Source organism: Chiloscyllium punctatum, chromosome 39, assembly GCF_047496795.1.
Source record: "Chiloscyllium punctatum isolate Juve2018m chromosome 39, sChiPun1.3, whole genome shotgun sequence".
Taxonomy (NCBI): Eukaryota; Metazoa; Chordata; class Chondrichthyes; order Orectolobiformes; family Hemiscylliidae; genus Chiloscyllium; species Chiloscyllium punctatum.
In genome coordinates this window covers 32,163,864-32,178,568 of record NC_092777.1, presented here as the reverse complement: position 1 = coordinate 32,178,568, position 14,705 = coordinate 32,163,864, and the positions used below count along the sequence as shown (strand labels likewise).

General features: G+C 39.8%; 1 protein-coding gene across 3 annotated transcripts in view; it reads right to left on the bottom strand.

Annotated features, from left to right (window-relative positions):
- Positions 1-14,705, bottom strand: part of tmem104 (transmembrane protein 104) — a 225,330-nt gene that overhangs the window by 159,938 nt on the left and 50,687 nt on the right. For all 3 annotated transcript variants that reach the window (XM_072558408.1, XM_072558407.1, XM_072558409.1), the window contains one exon: positions 1,501-1,612. In XM_072558408.1, coding sequence (XP_072414509.1) covers positions 1,501-1,612 — 112 coding nt within the window. The remainder of the gene's footprint in view (positions 1-1,500; positions 1,613-14,705) is intronic.

Here is a 14,705-nt window from a genome sequence, read left to right as displayed (position 1 = left end):
TGGTCAAACCCTCATGTCTAGTCAAATTGGTCTAGATATTGAAACACTAAACAAAATCCAAAATATCTTTCAGTTTCACAAATGCTCCAAAATCTGAAGTTTACTATGAAAAGTCTTGTAAACACGGGCAGCACGATGCCTCAGAGGTTAGCACTGCTGCCTCACCGCCAGGGACCCAGATTCAATTCCAGCCTTGGCGACTGTGGGGAGTTTGCACATTGTCCTAGTGTCTGCATGCATTTCCTCCAGGTGCTCTGGTTTCCTCCCACAGTCCAAAGATGTGTAGGTCAGGTGAGGTGGTCGTACTAAATTGCCCACAGAGTTCGGTGCATTAATCAGAGGGAAAATGGGTCTGGGTGGGTTAATCTTCGGAGGGTCGGTGTGGACTAGTTGGGTCCAAGGGCCTGTTTCCACACTGCAGGGAATCAAATATTCTCTGCCCAGATTCGTAAATCGGACAGAAGCCAAAAAACTTAACTGGGAATGCAGAAAATTGATTGATCAGTTCAAAGCAATTTATAGCTGTGGAAGTTAGTCAATACACTGAGTCCAACTCCTGCAATCAGAGGACTAACAATTTATACTTTAAAAAGGTTAGATTCGGAAGCTTATGCATACGGATGTAAATTGCAGCTCAGTACTGTACAAGGATGAAGCAGCTTAGCCAAAGTAAATTCCTGAGACTTTAGAAGAAAACTTTACAAAAGCAAAATATTGCAGACAGGCATTGGGGGGTGGGGGGCAATAAAGTAGATGAAACTTCACCAGACCTGGCACCATTTGTCACCTTTCATCTCAGTCTAAATATCCAAGTGGTTAAACTATTGATAATCAGATCATTAAGTTGTCTCAGTTCCTTCCCGTTTTCACTTACCTATCAAGCTGAACCACCCTCCACAAGTTGAAACACATCCATGAGACCTAGCTCCTGCTACACTGAACAGCTTTGCACCAAACAGCTAATTCTCATACTCGAGTCATATCATTGTGAAAGCCGACATTGTGGAAAAAATGCAATGTAACCAGATTTAAACATGTTTTACAAATTCAGAACATCTCAAAAGTATCTTACAATCAATTAAGTACTTTCCGAATCCAGTTGTATTTTAATAAAAAGTGCACCCAGTCTGTGCAAAGCAACCTCCCAGTCATGTGAAGTGTGACTGGATAACGTTTCAGTGGCATCAGTAGAAGGCTTAATATTCACAGAACTTCCCTGCCTCAGGATCTTGTTTGTCCAACTGAGATGGGAATCCTCAAGCTGGTTTCAAAGGAAAGACTGCACTCCCAACAGTGGAGTATTTCCCTCAAATCCATCATGATTCCAGAGAAACAAAGGTTCAAGCAACCCGACAATTACATCGATTCCATTGAATTTGGGTCAAGTGGCCTCCGTATGAAATAATCAGTTAAAAAACCTTGTTTTCAGTTGCTGTATTTGTACTTGTTCAGTAGAGAAAAGTTATTTCAACTCCGTAAAGAGTTTGTCTCAATACTTACGGACGGAGAGAATAGGTCTCGTCTCTGACCGCTCATAACCATCTCTGAATGCAACAATATTCTTGTCTTCATCCTCATCATATGAATCTGAAGAGGGATCACTGTCATCTACCTTGTGTGCAAAAAAAAAACAGACAGCCTGATAAACACCTCTTTTTGCTCTGGTACCTAAAACAAATAGAATTTGCTGCCTCTTCATCCCCAGAGTAGGACACTCGCTGCTCATTTTAAAACATGTAAAATTTTATGGGCTATGAAGAACAGAAGTTTCCTAACCAGAAAGCTAGAAAGGTTTACTTTTCTTACCCCAACAGTCCACATCTGCAATTGATGCTCACACAAATCTGCTTTAAAAGTATTATCCTCAACACAAATGGAATTTCCAAAGGATAAGATGTTCTTGGGACTCAAAGCAACTACAGGCAAATCACAATGCTTCAAGTAACTGCTTTTATTAAGAGTTAGCTCCATGCTTTTTCCACCTTATAAGCCTCATGTACTTGTGTCCTGCATGGCAGCTTTTAGTTGAGCACAACCAACAAATCCACTTTCATAATAGAAAGACTAGAAAGATAAAATAGACGTCCTATAAACGAAACAAAAACTAAGGGTGAAACGGTGGATGCATTTTGATCCCAGTTGACTGTAATCCTGCCCAAGTCAGATCCCAGTTTTCTTGTGTTGAAGAACATAAATAGCCTTTGTGTGAATATTTGTTGACTGATCCAATTACCAAGTCAAATTAAATGATAATCTCTCAAACCAGGTTTCATTCTGGGATCTGACTTGGGCAGGATTACAGTCAACTGGGATCAAAATGCATCCACCGTTTCACCCTTAGTTTTTGTTTCATTTATAGGACGTGTATTTTATCTATAGAGAAATAGTTTTTTTGAATGCACGTCTCCAAAGTTACAATATTACATGCCTCACCAGAAACAGCCAACATTGATCGTAGAATCCCTACATCATTATAGAATTGCTACAGTGTGGAAATAGATCATCTGGCCCAACAAGTCCACTGATCCTCCAAAACGTAACCCACCCAAACCCATTCCCCTACCCTATTATCCAACATTTACCCCTGACTAATGCATCTCACCGACACATCCCCCAAACTCCATGGGCAATTTAGCATGGTCAATTCACCTAACCTGCACATCTGTGGATTGTAGGAGGAAACCAGAGCACCTAGAGGAAACCCAGACAGACAGGGCGAAGAACATGCAAATACCATGCAGACAGTCACCAGAGCCTGGAATAAAACCCAGATCCCTGTGAAGCTTTGGAGGACTGCGGAGAAGAAAACAGCATGATTAAGACAGCTTACGTGAGAGCATATTGTCTGTTGCATTAGTAATCAGGATGACTTCCTTTGAGCTGACCAAGTTGAGAAGTTGCATCTGGCTTTTTTACACGCAGATGCTTTTCAAGTCAGCATTATGGAAGACTGTTTTCTGAGACATTAATGAAGGACATCAAATTATTATAAGCAACTGAGAACATTTAGGAGAAGTTTGAATGAGGAATTGTAAGAGTGCCTGCGACATAGCATGATTCAAGCAGAGACTATTGCAACTAGCAGGAAAATTGGATAAATATTTGAAGCAAGGCATGACACTGAGCTATGGTTAAGTTTGGGACAGTGAAATTATCCTTGAACCAGTCAAGCAAAGAATAATTCACAAATGACTTCCTCCTGTGCAATATGTATCCATGGGAATGAGAAATTCTTAATGCCCATTTCCTCAGTCACACAAAACATTGACTAACACCAAACAAAGCAACATCCATTTCAAAGTTGCCTGCTAAACAGAGAAATAACTTCACTGATTCAGTCAAGTTATTCAATTTTCACTAAAGATTCAAAAACAAAAATCAAACTATTTGGTTGAAATGGCTTATGTAATTTGTACTAATGATATTCATTTCAGCCAGGCAATGTGATTATTTGATCTGCAAGATACTGTTAATGTGAATGTGGCTGGGGAAATGGTACATACATTATTGTTCTGCATTTCATTTATAAATTGCTACCTTAATAAATGAAGCAGAAATTCAATTCAACATTTTGAGTCAATGTCTTGCACATTAGGAGGTACTATTTTTACAAAGAAAAGGAACCCTTAAAAATGGGTCAGCTTTCAAACCTTGGCAGAGTTTGGATTTTATTTACATTTTAACAGCACTGGAGAATACATCGGAGATCAAGATCAGCTTCCTTCCAACCATTATTCTTATTATCAGTATTGTTTGAAATAGAACGAAATGCTGTAGCGATTTTGCACCGGACAGAGTCAACAATCCTGGTACAAATTATGCTCACTTCCCAAATCGGATTTTGTTGCTCAAGGTTCTGCGACTTTTTTGCATTCCAATGATAATATTCCATAAGCCAGTTTAAGTCAGATAGCCTTTCAAAATGCAATCTTTACTCCCTCCAAATTTTTGTGCGCATTACATCAGAGGAACTGGACCTGGAGCAAAACCTCCCCAGGGAGACTCTACAAGAAAAAAGGAACAGGGCTAGGTCCGGGGACATAGAAGGGGAGAGATATAATAGCAGTCATGAAGTCAACCAGGTAGATATCCTAGAATGAGCTCCCTGAATGGACCACATTAACAGTTCCAATCAAGTAGCCCTGGCTGACAGATATAATAGTGCATCAATGGTCATGTTCACTCAGAGCTGACTTTGAAGAAGCGGGACCAGTGTCAAGTACCACTCGTCTGGATGGTGTTCCATGTTGTAATTGTACAGGCTTAGAATGAGAGCCCAGCACTGAATTCAACCTGAAGTGAGGCAGCACAGGTTTGTGATCAGTTACCAGAACAAGTTTATATCCATTAAAAAAATATTGGTGGAACTGTCTCACACTAAAAATAACTTCCTTTTCTCTCTGGGTGTATTTGTGCCATACATGCCAAAGTCCAAGGAAGCATATGCTATTGGACATTGACCCCCCATTGGGCCAGTGAGCTAACACTACCCTGATACTGTACAGAGACATGAGCACCAAATCTCCCCTGGGATCAGTGTGCCAACACATTATCGAAGTGAAGAAACAGCTATCATTGTCTAAAAGGCTATGTCTTGGCGACAAGACCATTTCCATGACTTTTTCCAACAGATGTAACAGTCTCAGGACGGAAGCCATGTTGCATACAAACTGTATATAAAAATTCACCAACCCAAGGAAAAAATATAAGCTCCAACACCTTTGAACGCCCTAACTTGATCTTCTAACAGGTGTAACCCAGTCTTATTGGCTCTGTAGCTCAAGTAGGTCACTTGGGGTGCCAAACACACATTTTTCCCATTCCAAACACACATGTCCACCTTGGAGAAATGCCTAAGGACCATGTCCAAGTTCACAAAGTGCTCATTATTGGTCGTCCCAGTTATTAGCACAAAATCCAGATAAAATGGCAACCTGGGGTAAACCTCAAAATGTTTTCAGTTGTGTACTGAGAAATGCCACAGGCTGATGATCCCCACCTAATGCAAAATGGCACTGGACTGGCCTTGCAGAATCGTGCAATTGCTACCTATTCACTATGCAAGAGGCCCTTGGTTCCTTTGCCAATCCTACAACCTTGCTGAAAACCATCCAGATATTTAATTAGGACTTCACTCAGGCAGCCATTTTCTAACTGCAAAAAGTCAAACCAATCAAGGCAAAACACTCAACCTATTTCACCCAAACTCTGGCTGGAGCCTTTTACCACAATTATTAGTAACTGAAGCAGCTGCTTCTCTTAAGAGGTCAGAACCAAAATTGTACCTTTAATCTGCAAAGGTTTCCTGGTAAAGGTTCTCAGTCCAGCCAAGGTTCTACACAAACTTAAAGGTGGAGTTCAAAGCAAGTTTTGTTAAAGACTGGTTCTGTAATCACTAACACAGCCATTAGAACCTTATAACCACACTCCATTAGAACAGTATGACCAGTTAATGTTTATTTTAATAGTTTCTGATTGGATTATTGCTAAGCAATTCAACTCTTCCAAATCAGCTGTAGGTGGGCTTTCAAAGGTGTGCACTCTTCTGGATACAGGCCTGAGTTCTCTTTCTCAATTTTAGGTCTAGTGGGACTCTGCTGCTATCTCCAGTCCACATACCAGTGGCAGCCACAATGGCTTGCCTGTCCAAATCCTGGAAAAATATTTAACTGTTTGGCCAAGGCTTGGCTTAGTTTTGGGATTGTGCTGTGGGCCGAACTAGAATCCTTTATTCAAGATATTTCCTGAATGAAACTACGCAAATGCCTCCACTCAAAGTAGTGTTTCCCAAACTGCAATCAGCCTGGTGAGGGTGTCCATTTCCATTCAAATATCCTCTGATTGCTCCACATGCTGTTTTCTAACAAAGACTCAGCTGTCATGCCAATTTGAAGTCCAGTTGGGGATCAGCTTGGTGCTTTTGCATGGTTATATCATTGTTCCCACATACCAAATGATGTCTCAGCATCTCATCATGGGGTTAAACCAAAGTCACATGCCCCTGCCAGTTGTCTTAACCTTGTCAAAAATCCCAGATTCCCCTGGTTCTCAAACTGCTGAGTAATACTGTGGGAAAAAGATCTGCCACCCTGCTCGCCCATAGCATGGCAACACAAAACACAGAAGCTGGCCTGCACAACACAAATCAAGCCTGCCAACATATACAGAAACTACCTAGAGTGCTCCAGTCTTGACCAAACAGGCTAACAAAAAAACCAGACACTGCCAAGCCCCTTCCTAGACCAGAGAACACACTCCCGAAAATAGCTTTTCACAATCAGCTCCCAGCCTGATTAGCACTGCAGTCTCAACACCCTAATGGCAGGCTCATTTCCCATTGAAACCAATACTGCATAAACATGCAGACCGAAGGGCCCCAGAACACTTGGTCTGCAGGAGGAACACAATGGACACCAGGATGCAGTGAGAAGGGACATTTGCACATATTCATGCGGACAGGAAATACAATGAAAAATCCTCCAGAAGACATTCTCACAAACTCAGATGGCTGGAATCTCCTGTGTCAATTCTGAATAAGTTGTTACTACTGGACTCTTAATTAATTTCTATTCTGTTTACTCTTGTTTTAATCTCTCTACAATTTTCACCGTTGTATTGTAACTGCTTTACAATTATCACCTTGCTGTTGTACCCCTATAAAAATATGCCTACACCTCTGTTTGGGGGAAAAGCATTTGGCGCAGAGAATCAGTTTTGTGTCAGCCTGGTTAATTTTGCTTCTGCTATGTCTTTGTGTAATAAACCGCTCGTCAATTTCACTATGATCTTAGTTTGTAGTCTCTGATCCATTGGGCTCAATTCTCAGACAAATACCAATAGCATCTCAAATTGAGGGGTAGCTTGGGGTCATAACCTGCTTTAACTAAATCCATCAGCATTGAAAGGTTTTATTATCTGGTGCCTGAGGAAATGTTACGTTGCAACTAACCAAAAAAAACTGCAGAACCCCAATCTGTCAGGAAAATTACCATTGCTTTTCACTTGTCCCAGTGTAATTCGCTCAGATTAAAAAAAAACGATTTCTTTTCCACATATTGGGTCCAGTCTTGAACGGCAGGATCAAACAAGTCAAATAACAGCATGATGCTAGAAATGCTTAGTCCACGTCAAAAAAGACAATTATTATGAGCAAACTTTTTCTCTCATCATCACTGAAATAACACCACAGGAGGCCAGTACCCATCACCAAGTCACCTTTTAATTACACCTTCCTCAGAACCAGCTCTCAGTGAATAAAGCCTCTGACACTCCTGTTTATATCCATCAGCCAGGACTCTCATGGGATTGCTAACCTGCTCCAATCATTCAAGTCTGGCTGACCTTGTTACAATCACTACAATGGCAAAGTGAACTGAGGAAACTTCAATGCTGGAAACACTCAGGTCAGACAATCTGTGGAGAGAGAAACAAAAGCCAAAACCTGTTTTTTTATTTCAGGACAAATCAGACCCAAAAGATATAGGAGCAGAATTAAGCCAGTCTAGAATTTGGTCTACTGTTCCATCATGACAGATACAGTTCCCAAAACCATTTTCCTATAACTTTTGATCCCCATACCAATCAAGAACTTATCTGTCTTTGATATTCAATGACTTGGCCTCCACAGCGCTCTGCAATGAGTTCCTAACATTTACCATTCTCTGGCTGCTAAGAAATTTCTCCTCTAAAGGGTTGCCCCTGCACTGAGACAGCGCCCTCAGATCCTAGTCTAATGCATCCAGGACCTCAACCTTCTAAACTCGAAGTACAAACCCAAAGTCCTCAACCATCCTTCATACAATAAGCTTTTAATCCCTGGGATCGTTGTTATAAACCTCCTCTGGACCACCTCCAAGGGCAACACATCCTTCCTCAGATTGGAAGTGGGGGGATGCAAAGTTGCGTACAATATTTCCAACACAGTCTGACCACAGCCTTATATAGCCTCAGCAGTACATCAACCTTAAGAGTCTTGAAATGAGTTCCAAGTCCCTTTGTGCTTCAGATTTCCAAAGCTTGTCCCCATTCAGAAAATAGTCAAGGCCACTATGCTTCATGGCAAAGTGCCTCAAACTTTCCCACATTGTATTCCATTGGCCACTTGTTAGCCCACTTTCCAGCCTGTCCAAGTTCTTCTGCAGCCTGCCTGCTTCCTCAACACTACCTGTCCCTTCACTTTTGTGTCTTTTACAAACTTAACAACAATGCAGAGTTCCTTCATCCAGATTGTTAATGTACAATGTGAATTATTGGGGTCTGAAGACTGGACCCTGCTGAACTCCGCAAGTCACTAATACTATCTGAAAAAGATCCCTTGTGCCCTACTCTGCCAGTCAGCCAATCCTCTATCTATGCCAGTCCCTTTTGCCAGAACACCATTAGCTCTTAAGAGGCTCCTGTGCAGCACCTTGTCAAAGGCCTTCTGGACATCCCAATAGATTATGTCTACTGGCTCAACTTCTCAAAAGGAATTGTAACAGATTTATCAGGTGTGTCCCTCCCTTTGATGAAATGATGTTGACTCAGCCCTATTTTACCATGCACTTCGAAGTCTGCAACTTCATCCTTAATAGTAGACTCTCAAATCTGAGGCATCTGTTGTGTATGGCCAGCATTTTTGTTTTCACTTTTAAATGTTCAAACATGCCCCACGCACATGAAAAACAAATTTAAATTGTGCTTAAGCTCCTTGCAAAGTTCCCATCCAATCATGCTGAAATGAATCATGCTTTGAATTCATAATTTTTTTTTAGGCATCAAATGGTGCCTTTCCTTGAAATAGAAGTTTTGGATAACAATTAAGACCATAAAATTATGTTAATACTTAGTCATGGTTCTTTCTGCAAATAATAATTCCACTCACTGTGGGTAAAGCAACTATTTATCCAAGTAATTAGCTGAACTTCTAGGTCATATTTATCTACTGTCTCTAATATAAAATACCCCACAGAGCTTCCTGGAAATATGCAAAAGTTAGGTGAGATGACAAAGACAGTGTCAGAAAGCTACACTGTAAGGTGTTTTACAAGAATAAAGTGACACCTGGACAGAATAATTGGTGGGGAGAAAAGGGTGGGATGTGATGACAGTGTTTAGGATTTAGGCACAAAATATAAGAAAAAGGGACAAAAAGATACAAGTCAGAAGAGCAGTGGAATGATGAGGACCAGAACCCCTCAGTTCTGATAGCTTCATTGTAAAAGGTTTGAACCCTAAATCCTTTTGTCCCCCCTGATATATTGTCCAGAGCTCTGCACAGCACTTGGAAGTGTGGCCCAATGGTCTAAACATTCTACACAAGTAGAAGTTCACATTTCAGCTCCTACCCACATGCTCCTCTCCCTCCCTTCCCCCAACCCTCCAGAAACCAAATGGTGCATTGCTGGCTTAGATGGTCTCTTTTAAAATTATTACCTTGAATGATTCCTAAATCTGTATTCCTCGATGCCTCTAGTCCTTGATATTTAAACATGAATTCCATGGTCAAAGTGGGCTACTTCACCTACCAAAACTCATCTCACATTAATTTGTTATTTAACCATCCATTCTACAAAAATAGCAAAATCTTCCATTTGTTGGAGCATTTATGTTGACTATATTTTCCATTATTGCCATTTCAAAATTACGTACTAATTACATTAAAGCTTTCAAGCATGATAAGTTTCAAGACAACACGCTGCAACTACTGAATGGACAAAGTATCAGTGGTTTGTCCTTAACAGTCTACAATCTATATCAAATTATTTACAGGACAGCAAGCATAATATATCCAAAATTTACTGGCGGTACAAAGTTAGATAGGGAAATAAGTGCTGAGGCTGCAAAAGGATGTAAACAGGTTAATTTATTTAGTAGCTGGAGTAACAATGTGGGAATATATTAAGCATTGGTAGGCAACAAAGAAATTGTCCTTGTACACAAGCAAAATTACTTCAAAAGATAGTACAAACATTGCAACAACAAATTGAACATTAGCCTTTATTGCACATAGGATTAGCATAAAAGATCAAGTTATGCTGCTACAATGGGTTTTGGGGAGATTATACCTTGTATACAATTGTGGATCTGTGGGAGGAGTGAGTTGTCCTGCACGAAGAAAGTGCGCCAGGGATCTCTATTCTAAGAGATGGAGAACTAATCCCAATCAAGTACATAAAACTTAAGGGCCTCATATATGCCACAAAACCATCTCCCCTGATTGGAGTGTCTAGAGCTAGTGTTCACAGTTTCAAAATAAAGCTTCAGCCATTTTTGAATCAAGTCAAGGAGAAAAGTGAGGGTTGCAAATTCTGCAATTCTTGATCCAAAAGGCAGTGGGTGCTTATTTACTTACTACGGCACATCCAAGACCAAATCTGTAAATGTATTGATCTCAAAAGAGAATCAAGGAGCTTGGAGATAGGACCGGAAAGGAAAATTGAACAAGATCAGCCATGATCGTCAGAACAGTTTGAGGGGCCATTTCTGCTCTTTATCTTGGCAGCTTAAGTATGGACTGCTTATTAAAAACATGCATCAAGAGAGCACAAGATCAAATAAATTTTAGGGGCAAGAGCTAATTCTCATTCAGGAACACGTTTTTATACCAAAAATTGTGATCAATTTCCAAAACGTCATTCAGATGATTTCATAGCTAAAATTATTTCCTTACAAATCAACAGCTGAGTGATGTTTTCAATTATACATCTTTGGTACAAAGTCTGCAAATGACAGGTCCAACATTACATAATAATTAGAATGCCCACATTTTAATAAGGGGGAAGGAGGGGGTACTAGGAAAGAAGTCAATCCTTATGACTGGGATTCTGCTACCAATGAAATTAGAAATTTCCATGTGAAGCAAAGATTGAAATAGTTTCAAGTCATTAGCACTTGTCTAGCTTTTCCTGTTATTTCTTCAACGTACATCTTCAAGTTTCACTATCCTTCAAACACTATCCCTTATCTTCTCTTGGCATTAAGCAAATCCAGCACAAACTATTTTTTCGCCAAAAATGGGTTTAGAACTAAATTCAGTCAGATGGAAAAGGAAAACAAATTGTCTACAAGTTGATTTTACTCCCTCATGATATCATCTCCCATCAAGATATTTGATAATTATCTACAGATATAATATTTTAAGTACACACAAAGGACTCACTCAATCTAGTTGCACTACTGACTGGATTTAATCAAGTAATTTGAACAAATAATCAATTGGAATCCCTACAAGATCCCAAGCGCAATGTTGTTTTCAAGAAAGAAAAGAATGACTACTTAAGGCTACTTAAGTACTCTGAATGATGCCGTTGGGGGATCAGCACTCCAACCAAAATAGACCTGCAAGAAAAATCACCTTGACCACTATAAACGGATTTCAAAATCCAAAGAAAATTAAATTGAAAATTAACAACTGCTATTGTAGCAGAGTTAGGACTAAACAGAGCAAGTTGAAAACTAGTATACTGCGATTCTGCTGTAACGTGATCATAAGGTCCACACCAAAAGAGTGTGTTTAGTTTGGTAAATTTAGTGCTCCATCAGCAAGCCTCCACAATTGTGGAGTTTCAATGTTTAGTCTATGACTATAGTCTATACAAGGTATACTCCTTGGCATTGGGCAGCACTACTCATGTCTCCACATAACTGCAAAAGGGGTTTATCTAAGAGACATTAGCCGGGAGATTCAGCTCAACTCCATAGATATGGGAGCACAAAGACAAGGGTGGTACAGACCATAACATTGAATGCTCATTCAGGTACAGCACAGATAGTTGCAACCAGTTAATGGGTTGCCAGACAAACTTGTGGAAAAGTTAAGTTTGAGGGGACAGGAAGCCAGAAGTCAGGTGCAAGAGGACAGGGTGTCAGTTTTCATATTCAATTGACTGGCCCATAAGATGTTGCCTACGTTATATCTAGGCCCTTTCAAAGAGCACCAAATTAGGAGTCAGATTAAAAAGACATTACCAATTCATAAATCTTCAACTCTGATAGGAAAAATCCAAACAGAGCAAATCTGTCAACAAACACATGCCCAAAAAACTAGCATTTTTTCATTTCTTCACATTTACTGCTGGCTTCTGCCAAGGTGCAGAAAGTTCTAAGTTGTGCTGCACTTATAGTTGATTTTTTGTTAGCTTTCTACTAATTGCAGCAATTCTTCTCAGTAAGTGGTGACTGAGCTCATACGAGTAGCTCAGTCTCAAGATTATCATAACTGGATGGAAATAAGGGGATTGCATCTTTTGATTTTAATATTACATCTGACACCAACCTTGTTGGTCTTGATAGGGTGTCAATATTCAAATATGCATTCATATAGTCATTACCCAATTTGGCTTCAAACATTGAACCAGCATAGCGTGGATCCACTGTCGGCCACAATTTTCACATTGAAATATCTGTTTGATGAAAATTCAAAAGTTAACCATTTCATGACATTTGTTGGAATGCCATGAGCTTTTGACACATGTTCACTTATTGGCAAATGTGTGAACGTTTATACATTCCCTCTGATGCTTAAGATTTTTTTCCCCCAACTTAAATTGTCACACTATCCTTACTGTTAATCATTCTCGTCAATTCTCTTCAGTTACATTTCAAGGTCAATTAAGATGTCAAAAGGGATTCAATGACTGTCTTTGGTCATTCCCAACTCTCATGATAGGTGCACAGGGCAATTCTTAAATGAATGAGATGGCCTTCAGTGGTTTACTGTCTGAAATGTTTAACATTTGGTAGAATTTCATTGAAAGCAGTCTTCCAAACCAATAATAATAATATCATTGGATTAGACATTTCAGAACTGCACGGGGAGACAGTATAAGCAATGTTGATCAAGTGAGTCAGCTTGTCTTAGTCAGTGGTGTTATAGAAAAGGTCAATCTAGTCTTTCAATGCTTAAATTCAGACACAGTATGTTTTCTTCTCAAGTGTCTTCTGGAGATCATTTTTAAATACAGCCATCTCAGTTTGTAAAACTTTCTCCACTGGATCCATGTAAAATCTTCAATTCAGTTCTCAAAGCACAAATAACTGTTCTTGCATAACATGCTAAGTGCACAATGTTCACAGATAGAACCAGCTTTTTCTTGAAGATGCACTGAATCAATAAAACTTGCAGCAATGCATAGTAATGTAGAAAGTGCTCTCAAATCCCCACTGCGATCAAAGTCACTCAGTTCCATTAAATGTTTAATTCAGAAAATTATTTTTGAATCTGTACTCCCTGAGGTTCAAGCACTGATATAGAATTAACATTTTTAGAAAGCTTCATTTCAGGCTGCATAGGTACTGTGTAGGGCAAATGAAGGTTGTCACAGAAATTACTCACTTCACAAAATCTTTACCATGATATGCCAAGACCTTTAGCTTTTCACAAAACTTCCAATCACTCCAGGTTATTAGTAATCAGTTTGCTCAGGCACTTAATGTTTTGTCAATTTCCAGTGTATTCAATGTACAATCTTGGCATAAACCAAAATAACACGCAAGAAATACCACGAAGCTTCCAGATCTTTGTGCTCTTTGACTGCCATGATAGAACTATGGTGTGGAGGTGCCAGTGTTGGATGCAGTGCAAAGTCAAAAGTCACAAGATACCAGGTTATAGCCCAACAGATATACTTGAAATCACAAGCCTTCAGAGCACCTTCATCACTTCAACCTGGTGTCACCTGACTTTTGACCATGATAGAACTATCCAGACAAGTTCCCGGTGGAAGATTTTCTTTGCGAGCAGTAGATTTTCTGGCTCCCTGATTAGTTCAAAATATATAGTGTGGATAATTAGCATACTTGTTCCAATGTGCAGCTAACTGTCTAGCATTTTAACCTGCCACCATATTCCTAAAGCTTCCCAAGATAGCTCAAAGTCATCACACATTTTGGTGCATGGTCCAAACCTCATGTGTAAAGCAGCAAGGGCAGGACTACACTTTAAAGACTTCGTTTCCTCAGTAGACTTGGTCATCAGACTACAGAATGATGTTCTAAGTCTGCCATGGCTTAAGTAGCTTTGGCATTTTTTGCACCTGCCAAAGAAAAGCACATATATGCACTCTTGGGATATTCTGACCACACGGTGATGCATTCTATGCTCATCACAAGGTTGAAGATGTCATTAAATATTCTATGTTCAGCTCTGAACTTTTAACTCCTGTACAAATCATTGATAAAATAGAAAATATTGAATTAAAATCCTTAGAAACCTTGGTCATTGCCAGGGAGTAGGCTCAAATTTAACTCTTCCTGTCCGTACAATCCAATTTCAGAGTAGTGTGGGGTAATGGAAAAGCACAGGTCAGGAGAACACATGCAAGAACAGATATTGGGATCTGTATTGGGACATCCTTGTTCAACTCGAATTATGATTGGGAATAGATCACTTGACTTATTGTCACATGGATTGAGATACAGTAAAAAGTATTGCTTCGTGTGCTATCCAGACAAATCATACCTTACATAAGTACAATAGGGGCCTAGAATAGAATGCAGAATATACGATCACAGCTGCAGTGAAGGTGCAGAGAAAGATCAATTTCAGTATCGAAGTCCATTCCAAACATTTGGTCATGACGTGGTGTTGGACTGGAGTGAAAAATGTTATAGTCCAGGTATATTTGGAAGCACTAGCTTTCCAAGTGCTGCTCCTTTTTCTGGTAGCTGTCAGACTCTAACCTCACACCTTTAATGCAGGGCCTGAGCGGAGATGTCACTTTTTG